This window comes from Amphiprion ocellaris, chromosome 13 (assembly GCF_022539595.1).
Source record: "Amphiprion ocellaris isolate individual 3 ecotype Okinawa chromosome 13, ASM2253959v1, whole genome shotgun sequence".
NCBI classification, from domain to species: Eukaryota; Metazoa; Chordata; class Actinopteri; family Pomacentridae; genus Amphiprion; species Amphiprion ocellaris.
This window is the reverse complement of record NC_072778.1, coordinates 30338814-30362545: the sequence shown is the minus strand read 5'-3', so window position 1 is coordinate 30362545 and position 23732 is coordinate 30338814. Positions and strand designations below refer to the sequence as shown.

Below are 23732 nucleotides of genomic sequence, written 5' to 3'. Positions count from 1 at the left end.
ATTATATTAACAGTCGTCAGGCTGTCCAAATTGCACATGAGGAAAAAAAAGAAAAATGTCCTACTTAGATTAATTAAAATTGACTTTAAGTGTAACTGTGTCACTGCAAAACAGTTTTTTTAGTAGTGGATGTCTTTTCAGTAATTTTCTTTCAACTTGGTCAAGGATTAAGAACTAATATGAGGCTTCAATTCAAGAATGAAATGGCAAAAAAGTTAAGGTAATCCAAATGTTTTACATTTATCTGTGAGAAAGTTATACAAAGAGTTATGGTACACAGGTGCCGTCTGCAAATAGAGTTGTATATGAAGACATTTCACAGGTGTTGTCCTATAAATACATATATATATATATATATATATATATATATATACACTACTGTTCAAAAGTTTGGGGTCACTTACAAATGTCCTGATTTTTGAAAGAAAAGCAGTTTTTGTCAATGAAGATAACATTAAATGAATCATAAATCCAGTCTAGACATTATTAATGTGGTAAATAAATATTCTAGCTGGAAATGGCTGATTCTTAATGGAATATCTCCATAGAGGTACAGAGGAACATTTCCAGCAACCATCACTCCTGTGTTCTAATGCTACATTGTGTTAGCTAATGGTGTTGAAAGGCTCATTGATGATTATAAAACCCTTGTGCAGTTATGTTAGAACATAAATAAAAGTGGGAGTTTTCATGGAAAACATGAAGTTGTCTGGGTGACCCCAAACTTTTGAACGGTAGTGTATATATATTTTAAAAGAATAGAAGTTTCTCATTTTAAACATTTGATTGTTGTCTTAGTTCTGTTTTCTATTAAATATATTGTTTAAATCATTTTCCAATCATTCAGTTCTGTTGTTTGTTGTATGCCAATTTTGTTTCTGTCATTTTTGAATGTTTGCAGTCAGACAAATCTTAAAAAGGTGAATAACTAGACATGATCTAGTTTCTTGATCTTTATTATGAGTTAAATCCTAAGGATCATTTTCAGATCACATGGTTTCCAGGTTTTTTTCATTAATAAAGATAGACTCGTTAAATCTTCTTAGAACGCATCTACGATGATTAAACAAAGTCTTCCTGTGATGGTGGTTCTATCAGAATGAGTGTGTTTTGTTGAACCCAGGTGAAGGAGGTGGGTCTGCTAGTGCAGAACTGCAGCTGCTTGGCTCAGGATGTCCATCGGATCTTTGGTGTTTACTGGAGTGTGGGCGGTTTGAACAACGGTTCTCTACCACCGTACTGGCCTGCTCGACTCACTGCTCTGTCCAGTGCTGAAAATCCTTTACATCTGAAGTTCAATGGAGTCCCTGCTCAGGTCTACCTGTCTGTAAGTTCAACATGACTCAGCGACCTGCGTTTAGGAGGAATGATTTCAAATGGACTTTAATACTGAGATTGTTTTATTGCACTGACATGAAACAGCATATAGACCATCATATGATGTGACTTTGGATTGGATTTTTACTTATTTTCACCAGTACACACTAAAGAATATCAGATATCTCTTGTAATGGAATTAACATTGTTATACACAGTCATAAACAACAATGCTTTTCAGATATACACATTCACTAAACATAGTAATCAATCAAGTTTATTTATACAGCACGTTTAAAAATAAAAAGTAATCCGTTTGTAAAAGAGAATAAAGACGTATAAAGTATTAAAACAGAACAAGAACTTAAAAGATCAAAGTTCATCCATCCATCCATTATCTATGCACTGCTTAATCCTCACTAGGGTCATGGTGGGGGCTGGAGTCTATCCCAGCTGACTCAGGTGAAGGCAGGGGACACCCTAGACAGGTCACCAGTCTATCACAGGGCTACTTACAGAGACAAACAATCACACTCACATTCACACCTACAGACAATTTAGAATGATCAATTAACCTCAGCATGTTTTTGGACTGTGGGAGGAAGCTGGAGTTATAAGATTGACGTGTAAAATAAAATAAATATAAAATACTAAAAATTAGGATAATTAAGAAATACCAAAAGAACTGAAAACATGTACGTCCTGAAATTTTTCCTAAATATGTCAGTGGAGGAGGAGTTTATTATTGTGAGGAGAAGGTTATTCCAAAGCTTTGGAGCAGCTACAGCAAAGGCTCAACCTCTGCTGCTTTAATTATACATAAAACACACCATATGTAGCATTGTCAAACTATAAACATTCAGACTGACAGGTGTTACATGCCTCTTAATGTTCATTTTGGGCCGACACTGATATGAAGTTTTTAAGTCTGTGTCGGCTGATACAGATTATAATGCCTTACATCCTGAAATGCCCAATATCAACCTGATTTACAGGGATGTGTTACATTCATTCCTGACAGTAAGTATGTTGGAATAACTGTAATTATGGTTTTAAAAATTACATTTTGAAAGAGTTTAGTTATCCCTCTTCAGTTCACTTTCCTTAGATAGCAGGTGATAAACATTTGTAAGAGCACTGATGACATTGTAGACTAGATGAGTACAGCTCATGGTCCAGTGAGCCTCTGTTGTGTTTCTGTTTTGCAGAGTGCCCCTCCACAAATCTCAGCCCGAGGCCGCTCTGATGATCTTTCCACGATCTTATCCATCATCAGTGATGCCCAGAAGTTCATTTACATCTCTGTCATGGACTACCTTCCTCTGTCTCAGTTCACACAGCCAATCAGGTACGATCCACTCACAGAGATCCGCCCATATTTACCAGGGATCAACTGATACGGGTTTTTCAGGGCCGATGCTGATTGTTGGTAACTAAGAAAGACCAGTAACTGATATTTGGAACAGATATACATTAAATGTTATATGTTAAAAGCGGGGCTGCACAGTGGCGTAGTGGTTAGCACTTTCGCCTTGCAGCGAGAAGATCCCTGGTTCGCGTCCCGGCTTTCCCGGGATCTTTCTGCATGGAGTTTGCATGTTCTCCCTGTGCATGCATGGGTTTTCTCCGGGTACTCCGGCTTCCTCCCACAGTCCAAAAATATGCTGAGGTTAATTGATTATTCTAAATTGCCCGTAGGTGTGAATGTGTGAGTGCTTGTTTGTCTTTGTATGTAGCCCTGCGACAGACTGGCGACCTGTCTAGGGTGTCCCCTGCCTTCGCCCGAGTCAGCTGGGATAGGCTCCAGCCCCCCCGCGACCCTAGTGAGGATTAAGCGGTGTATAGATAATGGATGGATGGATGTTAAAAGCGTGCAGTAGCAGGGGGCCTGTCATTCATAACTAGGCTTCCTCATTATTCAGATTATTATAACTGAGTATGTAGCAGTAGAAGTGATGGTGTCAGAGGAAACTCTCCTGTTTACGGAGAGTTCAATATCAGTTTGTCTCCTGATGTTGTGGTTGCTGTGCTTGTCTGTTTTGTTCACTTTTACCCATTTTATGATGAATCCACTAAGCCTATATGTTAAAGCATTATTTGTTGTTGTTTTGTTGACACTGTTTCAGGGTATTCTGTGGCTGCCTTCTAAAGCAGCCATGTGCCTGATTTGTGGTGACAAATTGTGTTATTGTTTAGTTTTTTGGGTTGTGTCTCTGTTAGAGAGATGTTTCTTTCAGTCAGAGCTAATTGCTGAAGTAAATCTGACTTTCGACAGATTTTACAGTGTTCCAGTAGCATTAGCCACAGCCCTGACAGTTAGCCTCACAGTGATAGTCTGACCTGGTGTTGTCAGCAAAATAAGTTGGAGCTGCACTGATCCCAACAAATGAATTATTGTGGTATTTTCAGTATAACAGTGAAACTGGAGATGCTTGTGGAAGATTGTGGTATCTGCTACATCGTCCTCAAAACACAGCTCTGATCTGCAAAAGCACTTATCTGTCCTCGTATCTACGGTAGCTTTTAGTGTTGATTGGGTGTTATTAATGACATGTCACTAATCAGATAGTGCTGTGTGTGTTTGGGAAATTGCTGAGACCACAGAGTAACTACAGACAGAGAAAGGTGGCTGCACCAGAGCTTAAATGGCCAATTTATTTATTGATCATTGGTTAATAAAGATAACTTACAACTCAGAAAAATGCCAAATGTCAGCTTTCATAATCAGTCAGGCCAACAGTAATATTTACAGCAGCACAGTGAAAATAATGACGTGATGAGAGTGAGATACAAGTTACTGCACCACTGAAAAAAATACAGACTCATTAGAAATGCTTTTATTGGACTGACAGTACTACTGACACAGCAGCTTGTCTAATTAGGATGAAGTACAGCTGCTGACTGGCCCCTTTTTAATTAAAATACTGGACACTCACCTGACTGGAAGAAGTCTGCTATGATGGGTTTAGACTCCTTAGTCATCTTCTTAGACATGTAACGAGGAAAAAGTATTGTTTTGTTGTTTTATAGCACACATACAGTCTTTGTTTCTTACTCTGTTTCTTCCCTGGCTGAGAGCACAACTGACATTTTGATATTAACGCTGTCCATCTGTTTCCTGGAAAACAGTCTGAGTGTGTTGTGGTTTCCTGCTCTCAGGTTCTGGCCCACCATTGACTCAAACCTCCGAGCTGCAGCCTGCACCAGAGGAGTTGAGGTCAAACTGATGGTGAGCTGCTGGAAACACTCACCTGCTGCCATGTTCACCTTCCTGCAGTCCCTGCTGGTGCTCAGCAGGCCTCCTCTGAAGTGCAACATTGAAGTGGTACGTTTATGATTTTATTTCCTTAATGGCTAAAATGTAGCATCTTTAGAAGACTGATGATGTGATGTACGATGTTTGTTTCTCCACAGAAAATCTTCACGGTGCCTTCAACAGCAGAGCAGATGAAGATCCCTTTTGCACGAGTCAATCATGCCAAGTACATGGTGACAGACAGAGTGGTCTATATAGGTACGCTGCAAACACTTTCTACGTCATTCCAACTGCTTTGATCATTTAAACAATAATATTCACAGTGACCGGTGAAATAAATAAGTCTAGTTACTGCCATACTTTCTTGCTTTTACCAGTTACGATCAGTGTAAAGCAGTGCTAATTAACTAAACTGTTATTAACAACCTGGCCAGTTTTGAATGATAATGTCAAAGTATACACAATTATGAAAAAGTAAACAGTATTCTCTGCTCTGAAATGCTGGGGGTGGGTCTGCTAAAGGTGCTACGTGACTGATTGACAGCTCAAATGAAACATATCAATCAGGCAAGAGAGTTTGTTTTAGCCCAACCAAACAAATTCGATGTAAAAATCATAAACGTGCTGAAGATACTGGTTGTTTATATATTTTTGGCACTTTTGACACAAGTTACCTACAATAATAAACCAATTCCATTCATTCATTCAACTTTTATTTAAACTACATTAAGGTATGAATGCATCATTTAGCATGTTGTAAAGTAAGAGAACAAAAGATGTTATCACACAAATAAACTCGGAAAACTATAAAAAAAAAAAAAATTGAAAGGCACAGTGATGAAAACATTAATTAGTGCATTTAGGTTTTGACAAGATTTCAGCCACATTTACCAGTCCCAGATTATCCATGAACCCACCAAAATCAGACCACCTCTTCCTCATTTCATCATTCTCAGGAGATTTAAATCAGGAGGCTGAGCTGTTCTGCAGATTCTCAGAACAGCTCAGCCTCCTGATGCATTTAGGCTGTTACTGGTCAAAGATGGGTGAAACCACTGGTGGTCAAGCTGGAGAGTCACTGCTGCTGATTTGTTCTAGGTTTTATAAAGTTTAAAGTAACATCAGGAGGAGTCAAGTTTGGCTTCACAACATGGACTTTAGTATTTACTGGTCCTTTAGCTTTTTGTGGATTATTTTTCATACAATACGTATAATCAGTTTATACAGTAAAAAATCCTGCCAGTGTAGCAGGAACAATGCAGATTAACTGCAAACCATAAGTTTAAAATGGGTTGAATGTTCTTGCTGTAATGCAAGATAAGATTCCTTGGACTCTTAGTCTCCGTCATGTCCACTGTGGGATGCTGCTGCTGTCTTTCCTCCAGCCCACTGCTTCCAGCTGCACATTTCCACCAGTCTACTCTGCATCACCCTCACCTCTTCTGTCCTTCTCAACCCTCAGCCAGCAGCAGATGGGTTCCCCCACATAATGAGCCGGGTTCTGCTCAAGGTTTCTTCCTGTTAAAAGGGAGTGTTTTCTTGCCACTGTCTCCTTAGGGCTGCTCTGGGGGTTCAGGTATATGGGTTCTGTAAAGTGTCTTGAGACAATTTGAATTGTAATTGGCGCTATATAAACAAAATTAAATTGAACTTAATGGTAGAGATTTTTAACGGTTTATAAAGTAGTTCTGAGTTCCACCTCAACCAACTGCAGTAAAATCCAGTGACAGCAGTAGTTCCATTTAGATGACAGTATGGCAGGCTGTCTGGTGTTTTCACATCTAGTAGATATTCGTACTGACCATGTCCATAAATCTCACCAACAGGTATCATCGTTTCTCATGATTGTCCTGCAGTCTAACTGGTGAAACTGGTGTTTGTGTTTGCAGGAACGTCCAACTGGTCAGAGAACTACTTCACCAACACTGCTGGTGTGGGTTTGGTGGTGAACCAGACGGACTCTGTGGTGGAAAAAGGCCAGCAGACTCTGCAGAGGCAAGCAGAGGATCTGTTCCTCAGAGACTGGAGGTCCTCATACTCCAGCTGGCTTTCTGTGGACGATGTGGACGTCTGTCCTCTCAGCCCACACTGACGGTTTGTGGATCATTAAAGTGCTTTGCATCGCTGATGGGCTTCTTGCTTTCTCCTGCTACTTGAACTTATTCTTATCTAAATGGGATCAGCTCACTGTGACTGATCAGTTTATTTTATTGCTGTTCACCGGCTGTCTGCCTTTTTCTGTATATAATTGCATTTTTGAATTTGATTTTGAAACCTGTTATTTTTATACTCTTTGATGTTCTGACTCTTTTCTCACAAACTGAGCTGCAAGGCTTTGTACAATTTCTTTTATGCCTGGAGCATTTTGCATATCTGCCCTTAAAGTGTTGGTGCCAAGCTTTAACAGTCTCCTGCAGGAAATCAAACATTTCCAAAGAGGTGCAGACACCAGCGCCGTGTTATATTGCAGTCTGTCATCCTGTAACGTTTGTGTGTAACATTTAATGTAGCAGGACAAGATTGTTGTAAATACTCCAGTTTTCCCTTTCTGACTGACAGCTGGCTCACAGGGATCCACTTTGAAGGCTTTCCACTACAGAAAGAGAAGAACTTTGTCTGTTGTTGTTTCCTCGTCTTGTATCTGTTTTCCTGTATTGATCGATACTGTAGCACTTCCTGAATCAGTCCATTGCCAGGGTTTTCTGTTGTATGTTTGAGATCCTACTCGTGTCATCAGCAGACATGCTGAGGCTTTTCAGACTGTTGCACTGTTGGGCTAAAGGTCCTCCTGGTTATGGGTGGATGGAGGAACATTTCATTTGATCACTGACAATCAAGTGTCAATAAAATCTTCTCCCCCATTGGTGACCTTTGAGAGCTTCTTGAGTCATTAATGTTATTTGTCAATTATATTTCCATGACTCAGGACAACTTACTTAATCCCAGGAGGGAAATTTCCTTCTGACATTTGCTCTGATTTTAAAATGAAAAAGCAGCAACAGGAAGATTAATTCTACACCAGGGAAGGGAGGAAGGACATCCTGTAATGTTCAGTGGCGCTGAATCACTTGGAGTGTTTTGGTATTGTTCACCTTCAGGTTTTTTGCCACAGCACAGAAAAAGAACAGCATGGGTTTGATCCTTTCTTTTTCTTATGTGGAGCGGCAGATTGCACCATTTTGAGGATTATATTTCTAAAAAACTTTAACTTCCGTGACATGAAAACACGTCATGTTTGTCCTAAAATCAGTTCCTAACATACTTTAATCTGACAGTGTAGCAGGATTAGCAGGTTTGTTCCAACATTTTCACTAGCTCCTTATCATATTATTCATTTGTTGGTCAAAGAATTACTTTGTTATTAAGATTTTGGTTTGGTTTACCAAAATGACCAATTTTTATTTTGTCACCTGGTTTTGTTGTAAAGACTCCCTTCAGTGAAACTCATATTTTTTTTGCCCCGTTAATGTGAAGGTTTTTTTTACATGCTAGAACACCATGACTGAGCATTTCCACCTTAAAACTGCAGCATACCACTGGTGGTCCCAAAAACAAATACAGAAGTACAGAACCAATCCTGCAATATTCCAACTGGTTACTGGTGTGCTTGAGCTGCAGTGAATGGAGGAGGAAACTTCACAGATCTGCACATTTTAATCAACATCTGTAGAGAGTTTCAGAAGAAATTTCAACTGCTACACAATTACAGTGGGAAATAGATTTAGTTTGTGGCACTTGATACACTTTCAAAGTATATTTTAACCAGACTGAATTTAAGGCTTTTCCAGCAACACTGAATCACTTCAGTGCTAAAATGCTAACGTCTATCTAGAATAATGTTTGTTGTGCTAGGTTGGCATGGTAGTATGCTAAAACACAATTTCAGACATACAAGTCCAAAAAAAGAATTCAAAAGACAAAAGTAGTCATACAGTGGTATGAAAACCTTTGGGCACCTGTGACAATTTCGATTGTTTTTATTTATAAATCATTGGGGTCAATATATATTTGAGGGACTTTTGAAGTCCATGGGATCGATGTTCCCTCTAATTTTTCCTGAGTCTGAGCAAACACACAAACTCCCTGAGCGTCCCTTGGACCACTGTGAGCAACATCAGACGTGTGCACTGTGGTCACACCAGCATCACATCCATTCAAGTTACATGGTTCATTAAAAGAATCACATTACAGCATTTACATTTCTGTTAAAACACTTTGTCAACAGGAGCCAGTTGAAGGCTGCAGTGATTTTAGTGACACTACAATGTATAAGAGTGAAGTTATTGAATATTTGTCTCTCTTTACTGTTGCAGCGGTTTTGCAAATTGCAGACGGACCCTGTTCACTCCATAGACACCAATGTTATTCCTGTAGCTTGAAAGACAGCTACTTTTGATAAAACTGGGCTTGTAGCACATTGTCTGCCTTGCAACAATGGGAAAGAGGCACCGTTTATGTTTTGACAACCTATATCTAATGAGTTATTGATGCTGGAAGCCCGAATCTGTGAATATCTTTCCAACTTTGCTGAACTTGGGGCCACTACCACCTAAGGAGTGATATATTTAATTCTGAAAAAAGCATTTAGCCATACTTAAAGCTTTAAGTGCTTTATTAACACGGAACTAAAAATTTTGTATTGTTTTATTATCACAGGTTCTGTCTGAAAAGAGGTGGCATCATTTTAAACAGTGAAATCAAACTAACAAAATGTAATGACCAACCAGTGAGCAATACTGGATTCTGCAAAAACATAAACAACTTTTTTTTTTTAAAAATCTCAATCTTATCTTAACACAGTTAATGTATTAACTTATTTTTGTGTGTATGCATGTATTTATTGATTTATTTAGTACTGTTAGCATATCAGAGTTCTGAGTGAATTTTTCTTAAGATAGGCAAAGGCCATTTATTGATTACATATAGGCTGTTAAATGTTTATTAAAAACTGAAAAGCATTAAAAAAAACAACTTAGGCATTTATTGAGTCACTAAAATACTGTAGAGTACAGACCACATCAGCATGATTATAAGCATCCTCTGGTAAATGAACAACCAGATACTGATGTCTCTCACCATATGGACTTCAGGAGATGACTGGGGGATGATAAACTGTGACCTACTGGTTGGGTTCTCTCTGTTCTCATGTTTCTTACATGTTTGTCTCCTGACAGCCGGGTCCTAATGTTTTTTGGGCAACACACCATACTATGACGTTTTTACAATGATGGTTCTACTATGGAACCAGTTTGACATGTTCAGGCGTTCTTTGTGTGAAAACTCAGAGATTTCAGGGATCAGAAGCTGGTTTTCAACTTTCTTTGTTAACTTTCTGCTTCAACTTTAAATTAAATTTCCTTCACTAAGCCAGCCCTCTGGACTTCCAGGAAGCTGTGTTCCTATTGGCTGTCCAGGTGGCTGCTTGGTGTTATCAGGAACACCTGAGCAGCTCAGTGTCTTCCTGCTTTATTTAGCTGCAGACAAACATTTCCTCTGTTTCTCTTCACCAGTGAACTGGGTTTGGCTCCATTGCTTTAGTTTGTTCTTTAGGCGTTGGCTTGCAGCTTCCAGCAGTAAAATTGTCTTTAATGTGTTTCTTGGTGTGTTTTAGGGCTTTGTACTGGATAGTTGTCTTGGTAAATGAGGTTCTTTAGCCACAGTTAGCACATGGTGCTAATGTGTGCAGTGATTAGTGGATTTGGTACAGCTGAGTTGTGTCTTTATCTTGGCTGTAGTGAGTCTTCAGAGGTTTTTGCTCAGACACATTTTGTATTCTTGTTTGAGAACCAGCGTTGGTTGTCCAGAAGGTAAGAATTCCTGTCCTGATTCTCTGTTCTTAGAGGTTCTCTGGTAGGCTGCAGGAGACTTTAGCGTTTGGGTTGTACTAGTTTGGTTTTTGTATGGTTTCATTTGGACGACTATCTTGAGGCCCCTCCATGTGGTTTAGTGAGGTTTTCTGCAACAGTTCTACAAAGCAACCTGCAGCAGAAGAGACTTTGAGAGTTTTTAGGAAGTTCGAGAGACCAGACTTTAGAGCAGCAGAAACATTTGTCAGCAGTTTGAGCAGGAGAAGGTGAGCTTCAGAGTAGAAATGAGAAGGAAACCTTCTTGACCCGTGTGGTGAAGTCCTGTACCAAGAGTTTGAGCAGGTTGTGAAGAGTCTGTAGTTCTTTGGTCTGAAAGCACAAGAAGAGTCGACTCATTAAAGGAGAAAACAGGAGATATTGTTGGTTCTTCTGTCACTCTGCAGTTTCCTTAGACTGAATATCAAGTTTATGTTTTAAATGACTTCCCATGTGAGCCCAAGAAGACTTCAATAAACTCCCTCCATCCCCTTGACACAACAGATTTTATTACCATGTTAAATCTTTTTTTTGTTTGTTTTTGAGTTTTAATCATAGTTTTAGCATAGTTTTTTCTCTTTGCTTGTTTAGTTTTGTCATCTGTGTGAAAGGTGCTAAACAAATAAAGCTGAATTGATAAACTGAATAATTGACTAATTCATGATTGTGACAACAGAAGTATTTTCATTGTGATTTAAGGGTTTGTTTCATCTTTAAGGTTGGGGTTAAAATCTTGACAGAAAAAAAAGATTAAAGAAATAAACTACAGTAAAAAAGCAATTAAATCAAAGGAAAAAACATTTAATATAATAAAACTTTCAAAAGGACAATTAAACATTAAATACAATTAAATAATATTGGACAAAATATTTAATTAGACAATTAAACAGAAGATACAAAGCATGTAATTATGAAACTGAACAATAATTTTTGAACAAAAATATTAAACATTAAAGATGAAATATTTTAGATAATTAAACATTTAAAAACAAACAAGAATATTACACATTTAGAAAAATACAAAACATTTAATTAGATTATTGAACCTTTAAAAGTCAAAACAGTTAATTAAAAAATTTAATGTTTAATTAGAAAATTAAATCTTAAAGACAATAAAACTTTAAATAGGAATTAAACAAAAAATACAATGAAGCATTAAAAAAGAAAATTAAACATTAAAAGGTGGTAAAACCCTTAACAAAGATTTAATCGAAAAATTAAACATTGGGAAAGAAAAGGAAATTTTTCAAACAAGCCGATAAAACATTTGAAAAAACAACAATTAAACATTAAAAAGACAAAACATTTCGAAATCAGATCAGACATTAGAACAGAATAAAAGGTGAGAAAAGAGCAAAACTAAACATTTAAGAAGAATCAAACTAAAGATAAAACCTTTGAAAGGGCACCAGTTAGACTTTAGAAGATCAAATTAAACAGAAGAAACAATAAAATGATCAAAAGAGCAAAAACAGATAAAGGCGTTAAAGTGTTTTCTAATGTGAAATGAAAACATCAAGTTGTTTCTTCAAACATTTCCTCTTTCTATGTTCTTGGTTTGATTGTGGACAGATTTACTAAGAACTCATTTCAGAAAACTGATTTCCAGATAAAGTCTACTAGAGGTTGAAGGCATTGATCAAACTAATGTTACCTTCTGATCTCCACAAACTTTACTGTTCAGTGAAGAGAATCAAAGTTTGTTCAGGATTTCTAAAAAACCCACAGGTGAAGGTCTGAGAAGAACTCAGATGGTCTAAATGTTAAATCAAGACTCATGGTCACAAGTTTTAAGGCTTCTGTTAACCAGAAAGTTCAAACTAACAGAGCAGTACTGAGAAACTTTATAAACTTCAGTCCTCAGACTGTCTGAAGGTTCAAACTAACAGAGAAGTACTGAGAAACTTATAAAACTTCAGCACTCAGACTGTCTGAAGGTTCAAACGAACAGAGAAGTACTGAGAAACTTTTAAGATTTCAGTCCTCAGACTGTCTGAAAGTTCAAACTAACAGAGAACTACTCAGGAACTTAGAAGATATCAGTCCTTGGACTGTCTGAAAGTTAAATCTAACAGAACTACTGTGGGACTTAGAAAATTTCAGCCCTCAGACTGTGTGAAAGCTCAGGTCCTGAGGACTCGGGAGGTGTGGAGGCTTGGAAAGTCTTGGAACTGAGGGTTCAACCCTCCAGCACAAAGGCTGAAGTCCAACCTCCTGAGAAAAACGGTCGACGAGACTCGAGTAAAAAAAAAAAAACTCGAAAATGACAAAAAATAGATGATAAATGCGCAAAAAAAAGAATAATTTGTATCTGAGCGAATAGCTCAGGGGATAAGAAGACAGACTACCAAGTGGAAGGTCGCAGGTTCAAGACCAGCCACTGGCCTTTTTCTTTCTTTGTCTTTGTCAGGATTTTGATAAAACTTAAGAAGGGTCTGGTCTTGAACCAGCGACCTGCAGCTCCACAGGCAAATCCTTAACTCACTGAGCTACAGATCAGATGAAAAGACATAATTTCGTCGTCCCTTTGGCATCGTAGTTCCTGAAGTGACCACATGGGTGGAGCCAAGGCGGAGTCTGGGTGGAGTCAGGGCGGAGAGTAGGCGGGGAGGTGGGTGGCGGCCTCCCCCCTCTACTCCCCCACCTCCCCCCACCACCCACCACACCTTCCCCCGCCCGACGAGTTCTTCGAGTCTCGAGGAGTTCCTCGAGTCTCAACAGGTTTTCCCGAGTGTCTTGAGTTTCCACGAGGTCGGAGGCAAACAAGTTGTCATGAAGAGGTGTTGAAGTCGGCCAGGATGGACTGACTTTTTACAGCAACTAGAAGGAAGACCACTAGAAGAGCAGGTCTTTAACCACCATCCATAAAATCCATGGAGTCGCTCCAGAGAAATGAAAGAAGGTCAACTTTTATCAACCTCCATCCAGATGTTCAACTTTATATCTTTGAGATTTTTAGCACCACAAACCTTTAGTATCACACTTTATTATCATTTATTAGGACTTTAATGGAATCCACCAGCAAATTTAGTTTTTGTTGACAAACTTTATTCTTGTCATCGTGGGACTGCAGTATTTAAAACTGTTCCTTCTATTTGACCTCAGGTTTATTAGGTTTTGTGGAGAAAGTTACTTTAGTTGTCCAATAGTCTCTTAAAAAACAAATAATAAATTGGATTAGTCAAGAGGTTTAAATTTCTTACTCTGTCATATTTTAAATATGACAAAAAAAATATAAAAATAAAGCATCTTGAGACAATTTGACCTGTAATTGGCGTTATATAAATAAAATTGAATTAAAATTGTATGTATCTTGTAATGTTGGAGTAATTCAGCCATATATGTTGTAAAACACATTTTCTTTGTCCATTACTCTGTTGATTATTTTCTCCACTAATTCCTTTCTTGTTTTGGTTTATAAAATGTCAAACCCAAATATATTCAGTTTACTGTCATAAAAACCAAAAAGATTTACATTCATGATGCAGGAATCAGGCAGTTTTTCACTTTTTATCTTAGTTTAGTCAGAAAGATAGCTGATAATGTGTGAATTGTTGCAGCTTGTGAGCCGTACAAGGTTTTAATCTTTGGGGCCGAGGGTCAAAAAACATTTAGAAACCAACATCAACAAAACATTCAACAAAGATTTGAACATCATTAAAGGGAAATCCAACTTTTGCATGACAATGTCTAATTAAAGGACATTTATTTCCAACATAAATGTGTGATATTCATCCTCTGGAGCTTTCTCCACATCGTCTTCCACCTGGACTGGTTTGGTCGGGAGCATGTGCAACAAACATTTGAAAAACTGCACTTTAACATCAATAAATGACACTGAAGTTTAATCTCTACATAAATGAGACTGAGTCTGGATGTGCTGCTCTGTCATTAACTCCTAAGTTTAGGGAAAGTTCAAAGAAAAGAGGACAGTTCAGATAAGACTTGAGAATGAGCTTATTTTGAACAAACATCTCAGACTTTCTGAGCTTCAGCACCTCTAGCAAAATATTTTAACAAGCAACTCAAGAGATCCAGGAGCTGGAGAGAGTTAGCTTTAGCTAAAGCCAAAGAACGTGTGGGACGCTAACCTAGCAAACTTTTCAGACTTTTCTCTGTGAATTCTGAGAAATAATTTGCTATTTAATGACAGAGCTACACATCTTAACTCAGTCTCATTAAAACAGACTCTAATTCAGTGTCATCCATCCATATTAAAGTGCAGTTACCCAAAATGTTTGTTGCATGAGCTCCAACAAAACCTGTCCAGGTAGAAGGCCACTTTGACAAACAGGAAGTAGAAGATTCCAAGCAGATTTATAGAAGGGGGAACCGGAGTGTACTAAGTGTGGTCGAGTATAGAGTGGTGTTTTGTGGGTTTTTAAGGCTGATAATGATTATTAGTGAGTATTAGTGAGACATTTGGAGTAGATATTCATTTGCAGTAAATGAAAGTATTTAAAATCTTGGAGTTAAACTTAGAAGAACACAAACTCTAACAGAAAACTTTGTTGATATGTTTTTGTTTTGTTTACAGATGTTAAAGGAGTTTTATTCGTGACGTATAACCAATCAAATCACTCCAGAAGACAGAGCGACCACAGGTAGATTAAGGTTCAGAGCCAAAGTAGCACCATTTTTAAATTGATTTATTACCATAAATCAGTAAAAAATAAAATACTGATACTCAGTAAATCACTCAGCCCACAATTACTACAATTCTACAATGTATGTCTCTTTCCTTTGACTTCTTATTTGTACAATATACGATGTATATGATGGCGTTTTTTCATACCAAAGGCTCTACTATGATGTTTTCTAAGAGACATACGATGCTACTCTGGTTGTTCTGGCCCTGGGCCGCTGCACTCCTCCTCTGTTGTTTTCTGGATTGTACTCAGCTGCATGCCTTCGTCCACCCGGCCTCCGTTGACTCGTCCCGCCTGCCGTCTCTGGAGCTGAAGCTGGATTGGAACAGACCAAAGTACAGTCCAATCACGATGCCAGCTGCCTCTCAAAAGGCTCCTTCATCTGGCAGGTGGCAGCACTTCTTCTGAGGGGAAGCTGAGCTGGCCCAGCAGAACTTTGGAGATGTGTTCCAGTGGTTGGTGGATGTGTGGGGAGATAGAGAGGGACCTTTGAATTGTTCACAAAGGAAAACAGGGAACTCATTGGTAGTTTTAGTTTAGGGAGCTACTGTGGTGTGTTTTTGGGTTTTAAGAGGTCAACAGGAAGAGTTTTTTTTCGTATTGATTATCTTTTACTTTGTTCCTGGTTGGAATGCCCATCAATGTCAACATGAAGTTCACTTTTAGTTCTGTTTATTTATTTTTATTTTATTAACACCCATTTGTTTTTAACCCCCTCACATGTTGTGTTGTTGTAAACTTACTCTTTCAAATAAATTCTCGTCTAACCCTCTGAAAACCAATGTTTGGACTGTTTTTGTGTTGCTCCTCACCTACTGACAGCTGTGGACTAAAGGCTATACTGTGACGTTTTTAGAGCAACATGCTATACTATGATGTTTGTTGGGCGACACGCTATACTATAGGCTTTTTTAATTGACATATTACTGTGATGTTTTTTTTGTTTTAGTTTTTTTTTTTGTTTTTTAGCAACATATAAGAATTCGAACAGTTTTAAAAGTTAGTATACTTTTACTTGTGCAATGAAATTATTATTCTATGGCATTTTTTAGATGACATATTATACTCTGATGTTTTCTTGAATTACATACTATTTAGACAATATACTGCACTATGACATTTTTTGAACCACATATCATACATGACAATTTTAGGCAACATCCTATCATTTTGCACTTTTTGAACCACATAATAATCTATGGGGTTTTTTTTCTTGCCAACATGCTGTACTATGAACTACAGGCCATACTATGTTATTCTTGAGTAAAGCATACTATACTTTGACATTTTCTGAACTACATCCTATACTATGGCGTTATACACAGAGTGCTTTGGTTACATGTTGATTTATAATCTAGATTTTTTTTCTGTTTTGTTTTTTGACGGGATTACCACAGACCTGACCATGAACACCGTCAACACCCACCTGAGGGAGACGCTGCCTAAGATCTCAAGGCTGCTTGGTCGTGGTCTTTCTGGCACATACTCTTCCAAGATGAGCCGGGAAGTTTAACACTGATGGAATGACACAGGTCTAAGCCGACAAACTTCCAATTCCTCCTCAACCCATAGTCTCTGGGAAACCTACATGGAGTAAGAAAAGTAGACAGACAAGTAATTAAGTCTGTACACAACATATTAAAAAGAAATCATGCTAATAAATTAAGTACAAAGAACTGAATTCGCCAATATACTGGAGCCCAGAGCTATTTAATTTGATAAGTATAACCTCGTTTAGTAACATTTCAATGATTTGAGAGCAGTCCTAAAGAACTGCCTGTAATCCCAATCATAAAATGGGTTTGGAGGAAGAACATAGATGGTAATCTGGATATATATGAGTTAGGCTTTATAACTACTATTGGTAGTATTGGTGGTAGTAATAGCAATGTGACTACTACTAGTAGTAGTGGTAGTACACATCACTGCTGCTGATACTGGCACTGCTACTACAACTTGTAATATTATTACAAATGCTGATACTACTTCTACGACTCTAACAGCTGTTTATACTACTACTGCTGCTTGTACTTTTAGTATTACTACTACTGCTTGTACAACTATACTATAGCTACTATTAATCGTCTGGTATTAGCTTGTCAAGCTGCTAGCTCGCCTTAGCGTTTTGCTAGTGGCTAACTAGTTAGCTCTCATAGACTGGAAGCTCTCAACAAAATTTCATAATGAAAAAAGAGCCAAAAACTATTCTTACCTATGAAAAGTCATTCCAGGTTTCCTTGTCTCAATCGTACGACGTAGTGTGTAATTGTATGCAGCACAGTGAGCCGGCATACTTGTTTCCGTTTTCACGCCGTCTACATCAACGGAATGCACTGAAACTTTGCCCCCACTAGCTTAGCCTCGCTGTAGCACGCAGCTCAAAGGGGCGTGTCCTATCTACTGATTCATATCTATGAGAGCAACGGTGGCTGCACATAAGGACGCCTGACGAATGAATTGTTACGTGTTTATTTTATTTACAATTTAGGTTGGATTTTTTTTTTTGTGCGCAGCACAGATTTTCTGTGCGCGGAGACCGTGTCAGCAGTGCGCAATTGCGCACGCACGCAGCTTAGAGGGTACAGTGCATGGGATATATCTTGCATACATTTTATTAAAAGTTAAAAAAATAATGTCTTTATGTTCGTTATGATCATGTCTTTACAAATTCCACAATTATTTATTATGGAAACTTATTACTTATTAATAAAAAAAAATGACTGGATATTACTAAAACGTCAACTAAATAACCGACTAAATTTAATAACAACCACCTTCTAATTAGCTAAAAAATAATAAAATGAGCCTATTCAAAAATGGTTTTGAGTGTGTTCTCTTTATTAAGTTGAGATAATCATGACAGATGGTTTTTTTTGGCAATATATCAAATTTTATATGGAAAATAACAAATTGTATCTGTGTCTGAGAAATCATTTTCCACTAAGTTCCCCATTACAAAAACAGCTCTCAAGGAAGTGTGTTAATTCCAGATCACATGACCTGCTCCACATGATGTCATTTCCTCCTGAAGAAAAGACTGGCAAGACTCCAAGGCTTTCTGAGTTATTTAATATAAAGTAGTGTGTGAGTCAAGTGTCAACAGGTTTACCATAATATCTATATAAATAACTTTCCGTTTCAATTTTACTCAACTGTATATAGCATAATATTTAGAAGAATCTTTCTCTAAAATACCATGTGGTGTTTGGTTATAGGCGGCCATGTTGATTGTAGGTCTGAAAACAGCAAAAATGTCAGCTATGTTACAAAAAGTCCCACAGTGATATGTTGACGATTAGGTGTTTGCATCAGCAGCTTCATTTTGGTCGATCAAATCACTGATGGACACAGTAACATTTCAGTCGTGAAATGAGGTTTATTGGATTAACAGAAAATGTGCAATATGCATCAAAACAAAATTAGACAGATGCAGATCTTTGGAGATGGTCTGTGGGTTCTCTTTGACCATTCTCATCATCCTTTGCCTCTCCAATATTTTTCTTGGCCTGCCACCTCTGGCCTTAACAAGAACTGTGCCTGTGGTCTTCCGTTTCCTTACAGTGGAAACCGACTGTTCAAATCTCTAAGATAGCTTTTTGTAGCCTTCCCCTAAACCATAATGTTGAACAATCTTTGTTTTCAGGTCATTTGGGAGTCATTTTGAGGCCCCCACACTGCCACCATTCAGAGGAGATTCAAAGAGAAGAACAACTTGCAAATGGCCACCTTAAATACCTTTTCTCATGACTGGAGGCACCTGTCTGAAGTTCAAGGCTTAACCCTCCTGTTGTCTTCAATTACGGGCACCCAAAAAAGCCGTTCCCTTGTCTGAAAAAAATCCAAAAACTCAGCAAAAAATTCCCCAAATTTATAAAAATTTGCAAAATCTTCAGGAAGAAAATTCCAAAAAATCCTTAAGTGCTGTTTAAAAAAAAAAAAATTTGGCAAGAAAAAAAAATTTTAAAAATTAAAAAACGTAAATATTTTCAAGAAATGAATAAAAATCTTCCAAAACAATCCTAAAAATATCCAAAGTGATTACATATACATCAGTAAAACTTCTAATATTTTATTTAAGAACATTCACAAAAAACTTTTTCCAAATGTTCTTAAACATTTTTTTAGCATCTTTTTCACACCAAAAAATGTTCAAAAATTTCCCCAAAATGTTGAAAACATGAAAGTTTTCACTGTGAAAATTTTTTCCCCCCACATTTTCAAACTTTAAAACAGGTCAATTTTGACCCACAGGACGACACGAGGCTTAATGAGCTCATCAAACGAATTCTGTGTTCCAATTAATCAGTGCTAAGTAGTTACAGGTATTCAAATCAACAAAATGACAAGGGTGCACAGCCTACTTTTCACATCTTATTTAATTTCATACAACTTGATATTGCTACACTAAAAACCTTTGTCTAGAAAACACCCCAGTACTAAGCTTTTATTAGAAAATGAATGGTTTGCCACTGTGATCATTTTCTGTGAAGTCAGATTAAATTATTATGCAGCCTCAAAGGGGCGCCTAAACTTTTTCAGACCACAGTTTTGCACTACATGATTAATGTGGCCAAAAGTTAACTGGTTGTAGTTGGCTGGAAGTTAATGCACCTTCTTCCTTTGTCCATTTGGCAACCAACTTTTAGATGCAGCACCATCGCTCCTACGTTGGAGTGTCAACTAGATATTTCCTTAATTACATTAATATCTTTTTTTTTTTTTAAAGTCACGTCACTAACAGTTTATCGTAACACTCCAAGACAAACAAAACAAACCCAGAAGATGCACTGATCGACTTATTCACTTTGAGTTTATGTGCCTTTATTTTCACATTTTAATTTACTAACTTTATCTACTCATATTTAACAAATAATTAAAAATAAACGGAACAAAACCCTCTAGCGTTTATGTTAAAGCTGAAGAATCTTGTTCCTTATATATAAAGTACTTCACAGTGGACATTTTTTGTCCTTGTGCCACAATGAAAATGTATCCATACGACTTCTGCTGCAGCTCCACGTTCAGCACTTCACTGCTGGGTTTCATCCATCCAGCTGCTCAACCACTAACAGATGAGAAGATGAATGAAGACACATAGGATGGATGAGGGCAGCGCCTTCTACACAACCTCTGATCATGACGGTGAACCAAGTCCTTTCTTATCCGTGTACGTACAGAGGATGTCGAGATGATGGGAGTGTTTGTGGTGATTTATCTGTTGTTCTTATTCCATGGAGAGCTGGACACTCTCTGTCTGACTCTGCTGCTGCTGCTGCTCAAACTTCCTGGCTAGAAGGAAAAACAGAAGATGGAGGGAAACATTAGACTGACAGCATCTGCTGAGTGTGATAAGATCCTTATTATCTGTTTACATGTGTGCTCTGCCTGATGTTCTGACCAAAAAGAATGTGTACAAAATGATTTACAGTGGCAGTTATTACATCATTGTTTCTCTAAAGCAAAAAAATGACGAAGGGATAAATTGGATCTTAGAAATCTTGACTGATATGGAAGTGTGAAGCTACAATTATGTCACTAATTCAGAAAAAGCTTCTAAAATGACCAAGTACATGATTGACATTATCAGAAACATCTGTGGGATATTTGCAGCAGTGACATTAATATGAAGTGTTACAGAACCCGACCTCTATAATCATAAATGCAAGAAATAAAATTAAAGCTGCAAGCAGCTTTGGACGGGTCCTCGCATCCTTGCTGGTCAGCGAATCCAAGCATGTCCATCAGGTGGCGCTGCAACAGAGAGTGTATTTCTACCTATGGCCTTGTTGATGGCAAACTACTAAAATTATCAACCAGGTGGGGCTATCACTGTAAATTTATATCAGACTATGGATGACATCAGGGCTGGAGTCTGATCACGTGAAGTTTGAGGCAGATTGGAGCATGTAGTTACACATGTCAGTTATACATCACTTCCTGTGTAGTGGCGAGTTGTCGAAATTCCGCCATTTCCACGCCCTCAGACTTTTGCGGACCATTTTGATAACTTTTGATCACCCATGTCTGGTGTGCATCCTGGCCAAATTTAAGCTCTGTCGGAGTTACCCTGTTTGAGTTTGTAGGTTTTGAAAATGTGCAGAAATTGGTCCAAAATATGACATATAATTCAAAATTGCCGACTTCCTGTTGTACTTCAGGTACGGTTGTCAGGTAAATTTTTGTTCGTCTTGCCGAGTTGCATATCTCTACTAAATTTCATAGCTGTAGGTACTGGCCATAGTTCCTGGTTGGAACTGGATGTAATTCCCCCAAAATATAAACTTTTTGCCGCTTTTTTGAGTATTTTTAGGCCTTCAAAACTGCGATTCAAAAGATGGACATCCTAATAAAGGAAAGGGTAGTCCAGGAACAATGAAAACATACTTTATTGTACCATGAGTTGCTGTAGTTTGATAAATTATCATCACACATGGACAGAATTTAAGTGCTTAAGTCATAAATAAACAGGATGTTTTGCCTTTGTGTGAACTGTCTCCTTCAAATGAAAGATCAGACTATCAATAACTTTAACTGCCAAAGTTAAGACACCAAAATGTCCGATTTCTTAACTCTTATAGTGACAGTTTCTTTATTATGTGTAACATTTCAATTTTATGTGCAATATTACATTATGTGTGATATTAATTTGCTACTTCAGAAACATTGCAAGTATCACATATCACTTTCCTATTCCAACCTTATTTAAACTGACCTACTTGTATCTTCAGAAATGTGTTGTACTCTCATGTTTTTGTTTTCTGAGCAAAACCTGGAAAACCTCCTTCAGGATTAATTAAGTTCTAGTTTTCAACCAGCCTCTATTATACAGCAGCATCATTTATCCAAACTTCACTTCTTGTCCATCCTCACCCAGAGAGTACATCTCCAGCTGCTGCCTCAGGCGAACCTTCTGCAGGCTGTCATAGAAGTTTGGCTCCGGGCTGCTGCCGGCGGTGGGAGGCAGAGCGAAGATACGCATGATCTTCCTTTTGTTTCTGAAAAGAACAAGAAGCCAGCAGTTTTATCTGCATCACTTTTAGTAGACACTGTAGTGATCGTCTGCCAAAAACTAATTACGTACTTCCTGTTGAAGCCATTGCCCATTTTATATCCATCTGAACCTGCTTTAGTCAGATTCAAACAGTCATATCATGAAAAAAATGTAAACTTTGTAACTTTATGTCTGTGGTAACAGAAAAAGTGTTCTTTTGAGAACTTTAACAAGTCTTCCCACACAATGACTGTGTGCAATGTGCAGTTTATAGCCTCATCAGGCATTACACTGAGATGACTAAAGGCAATAGTGTTTGTTTGCTTCATGGGTTTGGTATTTCTAATATCCTCGCTTAGACTATTAACGTGATTTACAGACGGGTCTGAGAATTCACCTCTTTTCCTGTTATCCTGTGGACTATAATCTTTAAAATGTAATCCTTGTGAATGAAATCAAGTCATTCTGAAGCATTTATAAGATTTCAGTCACAGTGTGGAGGAAGTGGGAAACAAATGTCTTGATGTGGTGCTATAAAAGGTTTTCAGCCACTAAAAAGAACTGGACTAGTTGTCATTTAAAGAATAGAGAAGAGAAAATCATGTAGAGACATGGGAACTATTGCACCCACAGACAGTAATCAGTATTTGGCACAACACAGATAGATAGATAGATAGATAGATAGATAGATAGATAGATAGATAGATAGATAGATAGATAGATAGATAGATAGATAGATAGATAGATAGATAGATAGATAGATAAAAACTGTGCTGGTTTTGACAGTAAAAAAAGAGTAGTTGAAAAAGTCTAAATACAGTGTATCATTAGAAGTAATAATAAGCATATGGAGGGATGCTTGGGTCCTAAAGATACTCAGAGCAAATCATGTCACGTTATAATACACCATCATCTGGCTTTAACCAATTTAATTGCACGTTTTATCATTATGGTGTCAGTTTTACTAGTTTAACTCTGAAGCTGACTGAACATAAACACTACTTACTTTCTGGCGTACATGAGCAGGCCGAAGCTGACCAGGATCACCAGCAGGTAAACATTAGTGGCCTCATTCCAGGCTTCGTGCACCGAATAATCTATAGACTCAGGCTCGTTCCCTAAAACCCCGTGACCACCCATCGAAACTACGACCAAATTCTGTCGATGAATTTGCATTTAAAATGAGAAACTGACTCAATTAGCTTCGTTAGCTTGCACCGGCTAGCTACGCCTCTGTGCGTTGTAAACACCAGCACGTCACATCCGGGTTGTGTTTCTTCTTCGTGGGTTACGTTCCACTGCATCATGGCGGACTGCTGCCGCCTCAGTCTCTACTTACTATAGACTGTTTGGATTATTTGAACTTTTGACAGCTGCTACGTTAAAGTTATGTATGTCAATGTATAAATAATTATAATCCAGGAATATAATATACTTTATTACATACGACTTTAGGTCAAAACAAATGTAGATACATTTGAGTTGACCTAAAGTCGCTCTTTAAAGTCATTGTGAAAGAGCCACTTTAAGTGTGATTCAGGTGCAAATTATCAGTAAAAGGGGGGCTGCATGGTGGATTGGTGGTTAGTGCTGTCTCCTTGCAGCTAGAAGATCCTTGGTTCGCATCCCGGCGTTCCTGGGATCTTTCTGCAGGAAGTTTGCATGTTCTCCCAGTG

At 37.9% G+C, this 23732-nt stretch overlaps 2 protein-coding genes and 1 long non-coding RNA gene across 3 annotated transcripts; 1 reads left to right on the top strand and 2 right to left on the bottom strand.

Annotated features, from left to right (window-relative positions):
- Positions 1-1027: 1027 nt before the first annotated feature.
- On the top strand, positions 1028-7441 carry LOC129350419 (5'-3' exonuclease PLD3). The gene is made up of 5 exons (XM_055016906.1): positions 1028-1327; positions 2526-2665; positions 4477-4642; positions 4732-4831; positions 6463-7441. Exons 2-5 carry the CDS (start codon positions 2625-2627, stop codon positions 6663-6665), a joined length of 510 nt encoding a protein of 169 aa, XP_054872881.1. The 5' UTR covers positions 1028-1327; positions 2526-2624; the 3' UTR covers positions 6666-7441.
- Positions 7442-15044: 7603 nt separating this feature from the next.
- LOC129350420 (uncharacterized) lies at positions 15045-17504 on the bottom strand. Its single transcript, XR_008603812.1, has 3 exons — positions 17278-17504; positions 16492-16649; positions 15045-15552 (listed from the first exon to the last, which is right to left on the bottom strand). It is a non-coding gene; the product is annotated as an uncharacterized LOC129350420 (long non-coding RNA).
- Positions 17505-18421: 917 nt separating this feature from the next.
- smim19 (small integral membrane protein 19) lies at positions 18422-23324 on the bottom strand. The gene is made up of 3 exons (XM_023265230.3): positions 23063-23324; positions 21936-22060; positions 18422-20354 (listed from the first exon to the last, which is right to left on the bottom strand). Exons 1-3 carry the CDS (start codon positions 23230-23232, stop codon positions 20290-20292), a joined length of 360 nt encoding a protein of 119 aa, XP_023120998.1. The 5' UTR covers positions 23233-23324; the 3' UTR covers positions 18422-20289.
- Between the last annotated feature and the right edge of the window lie 408 nt (positions 23325-23732).

Bases quoted from the DNA above. Each gene is read 5' to 3' on its own strand.
- smim19 (XM_023265230.3), bottom strand. From the start codon at position 23,232: ATGCAAATTCATCGACAGAATTTGGTCGTAGTTTCGATGGGTGGTCAC. The intron at 22,061-23,062 runs GTAAGTAGTGTT...TGTTCTTTTCAG, and splicing joins CTGCTCATGTACGCCAGAAA to AAACAAAAGGAAGATCATGC. The intron at 20,355-21,935 runs GTGAGGATGGAC...TTTTCCTTCTAG, and splicing joins GCTGGAGATGTACTCTCTGG to CCAGGAAGTTTGAGCAGCAG.
- LOC129350419 (XM_055016906.1), top strand. From the start codon at position 2,625: ATGGACTACCTTCCTCTGTCTCAGTTCACACAGCCAATCAG. The intron at 2,666-4,476 runs GTACGATCCACT...TCCTGCTCTCAG, and splicing joins CAGTTCACACAGCCAATCAG to GTTCTGGCCCACCATTGACT. The intron at 4,832-6,462 runs GTACGCTGCAAA...TTGTGTTTGCAG, and splicing joins AGACAGAGTGGTCTATATAG to GAACGTCCAACTGGTCAGAG.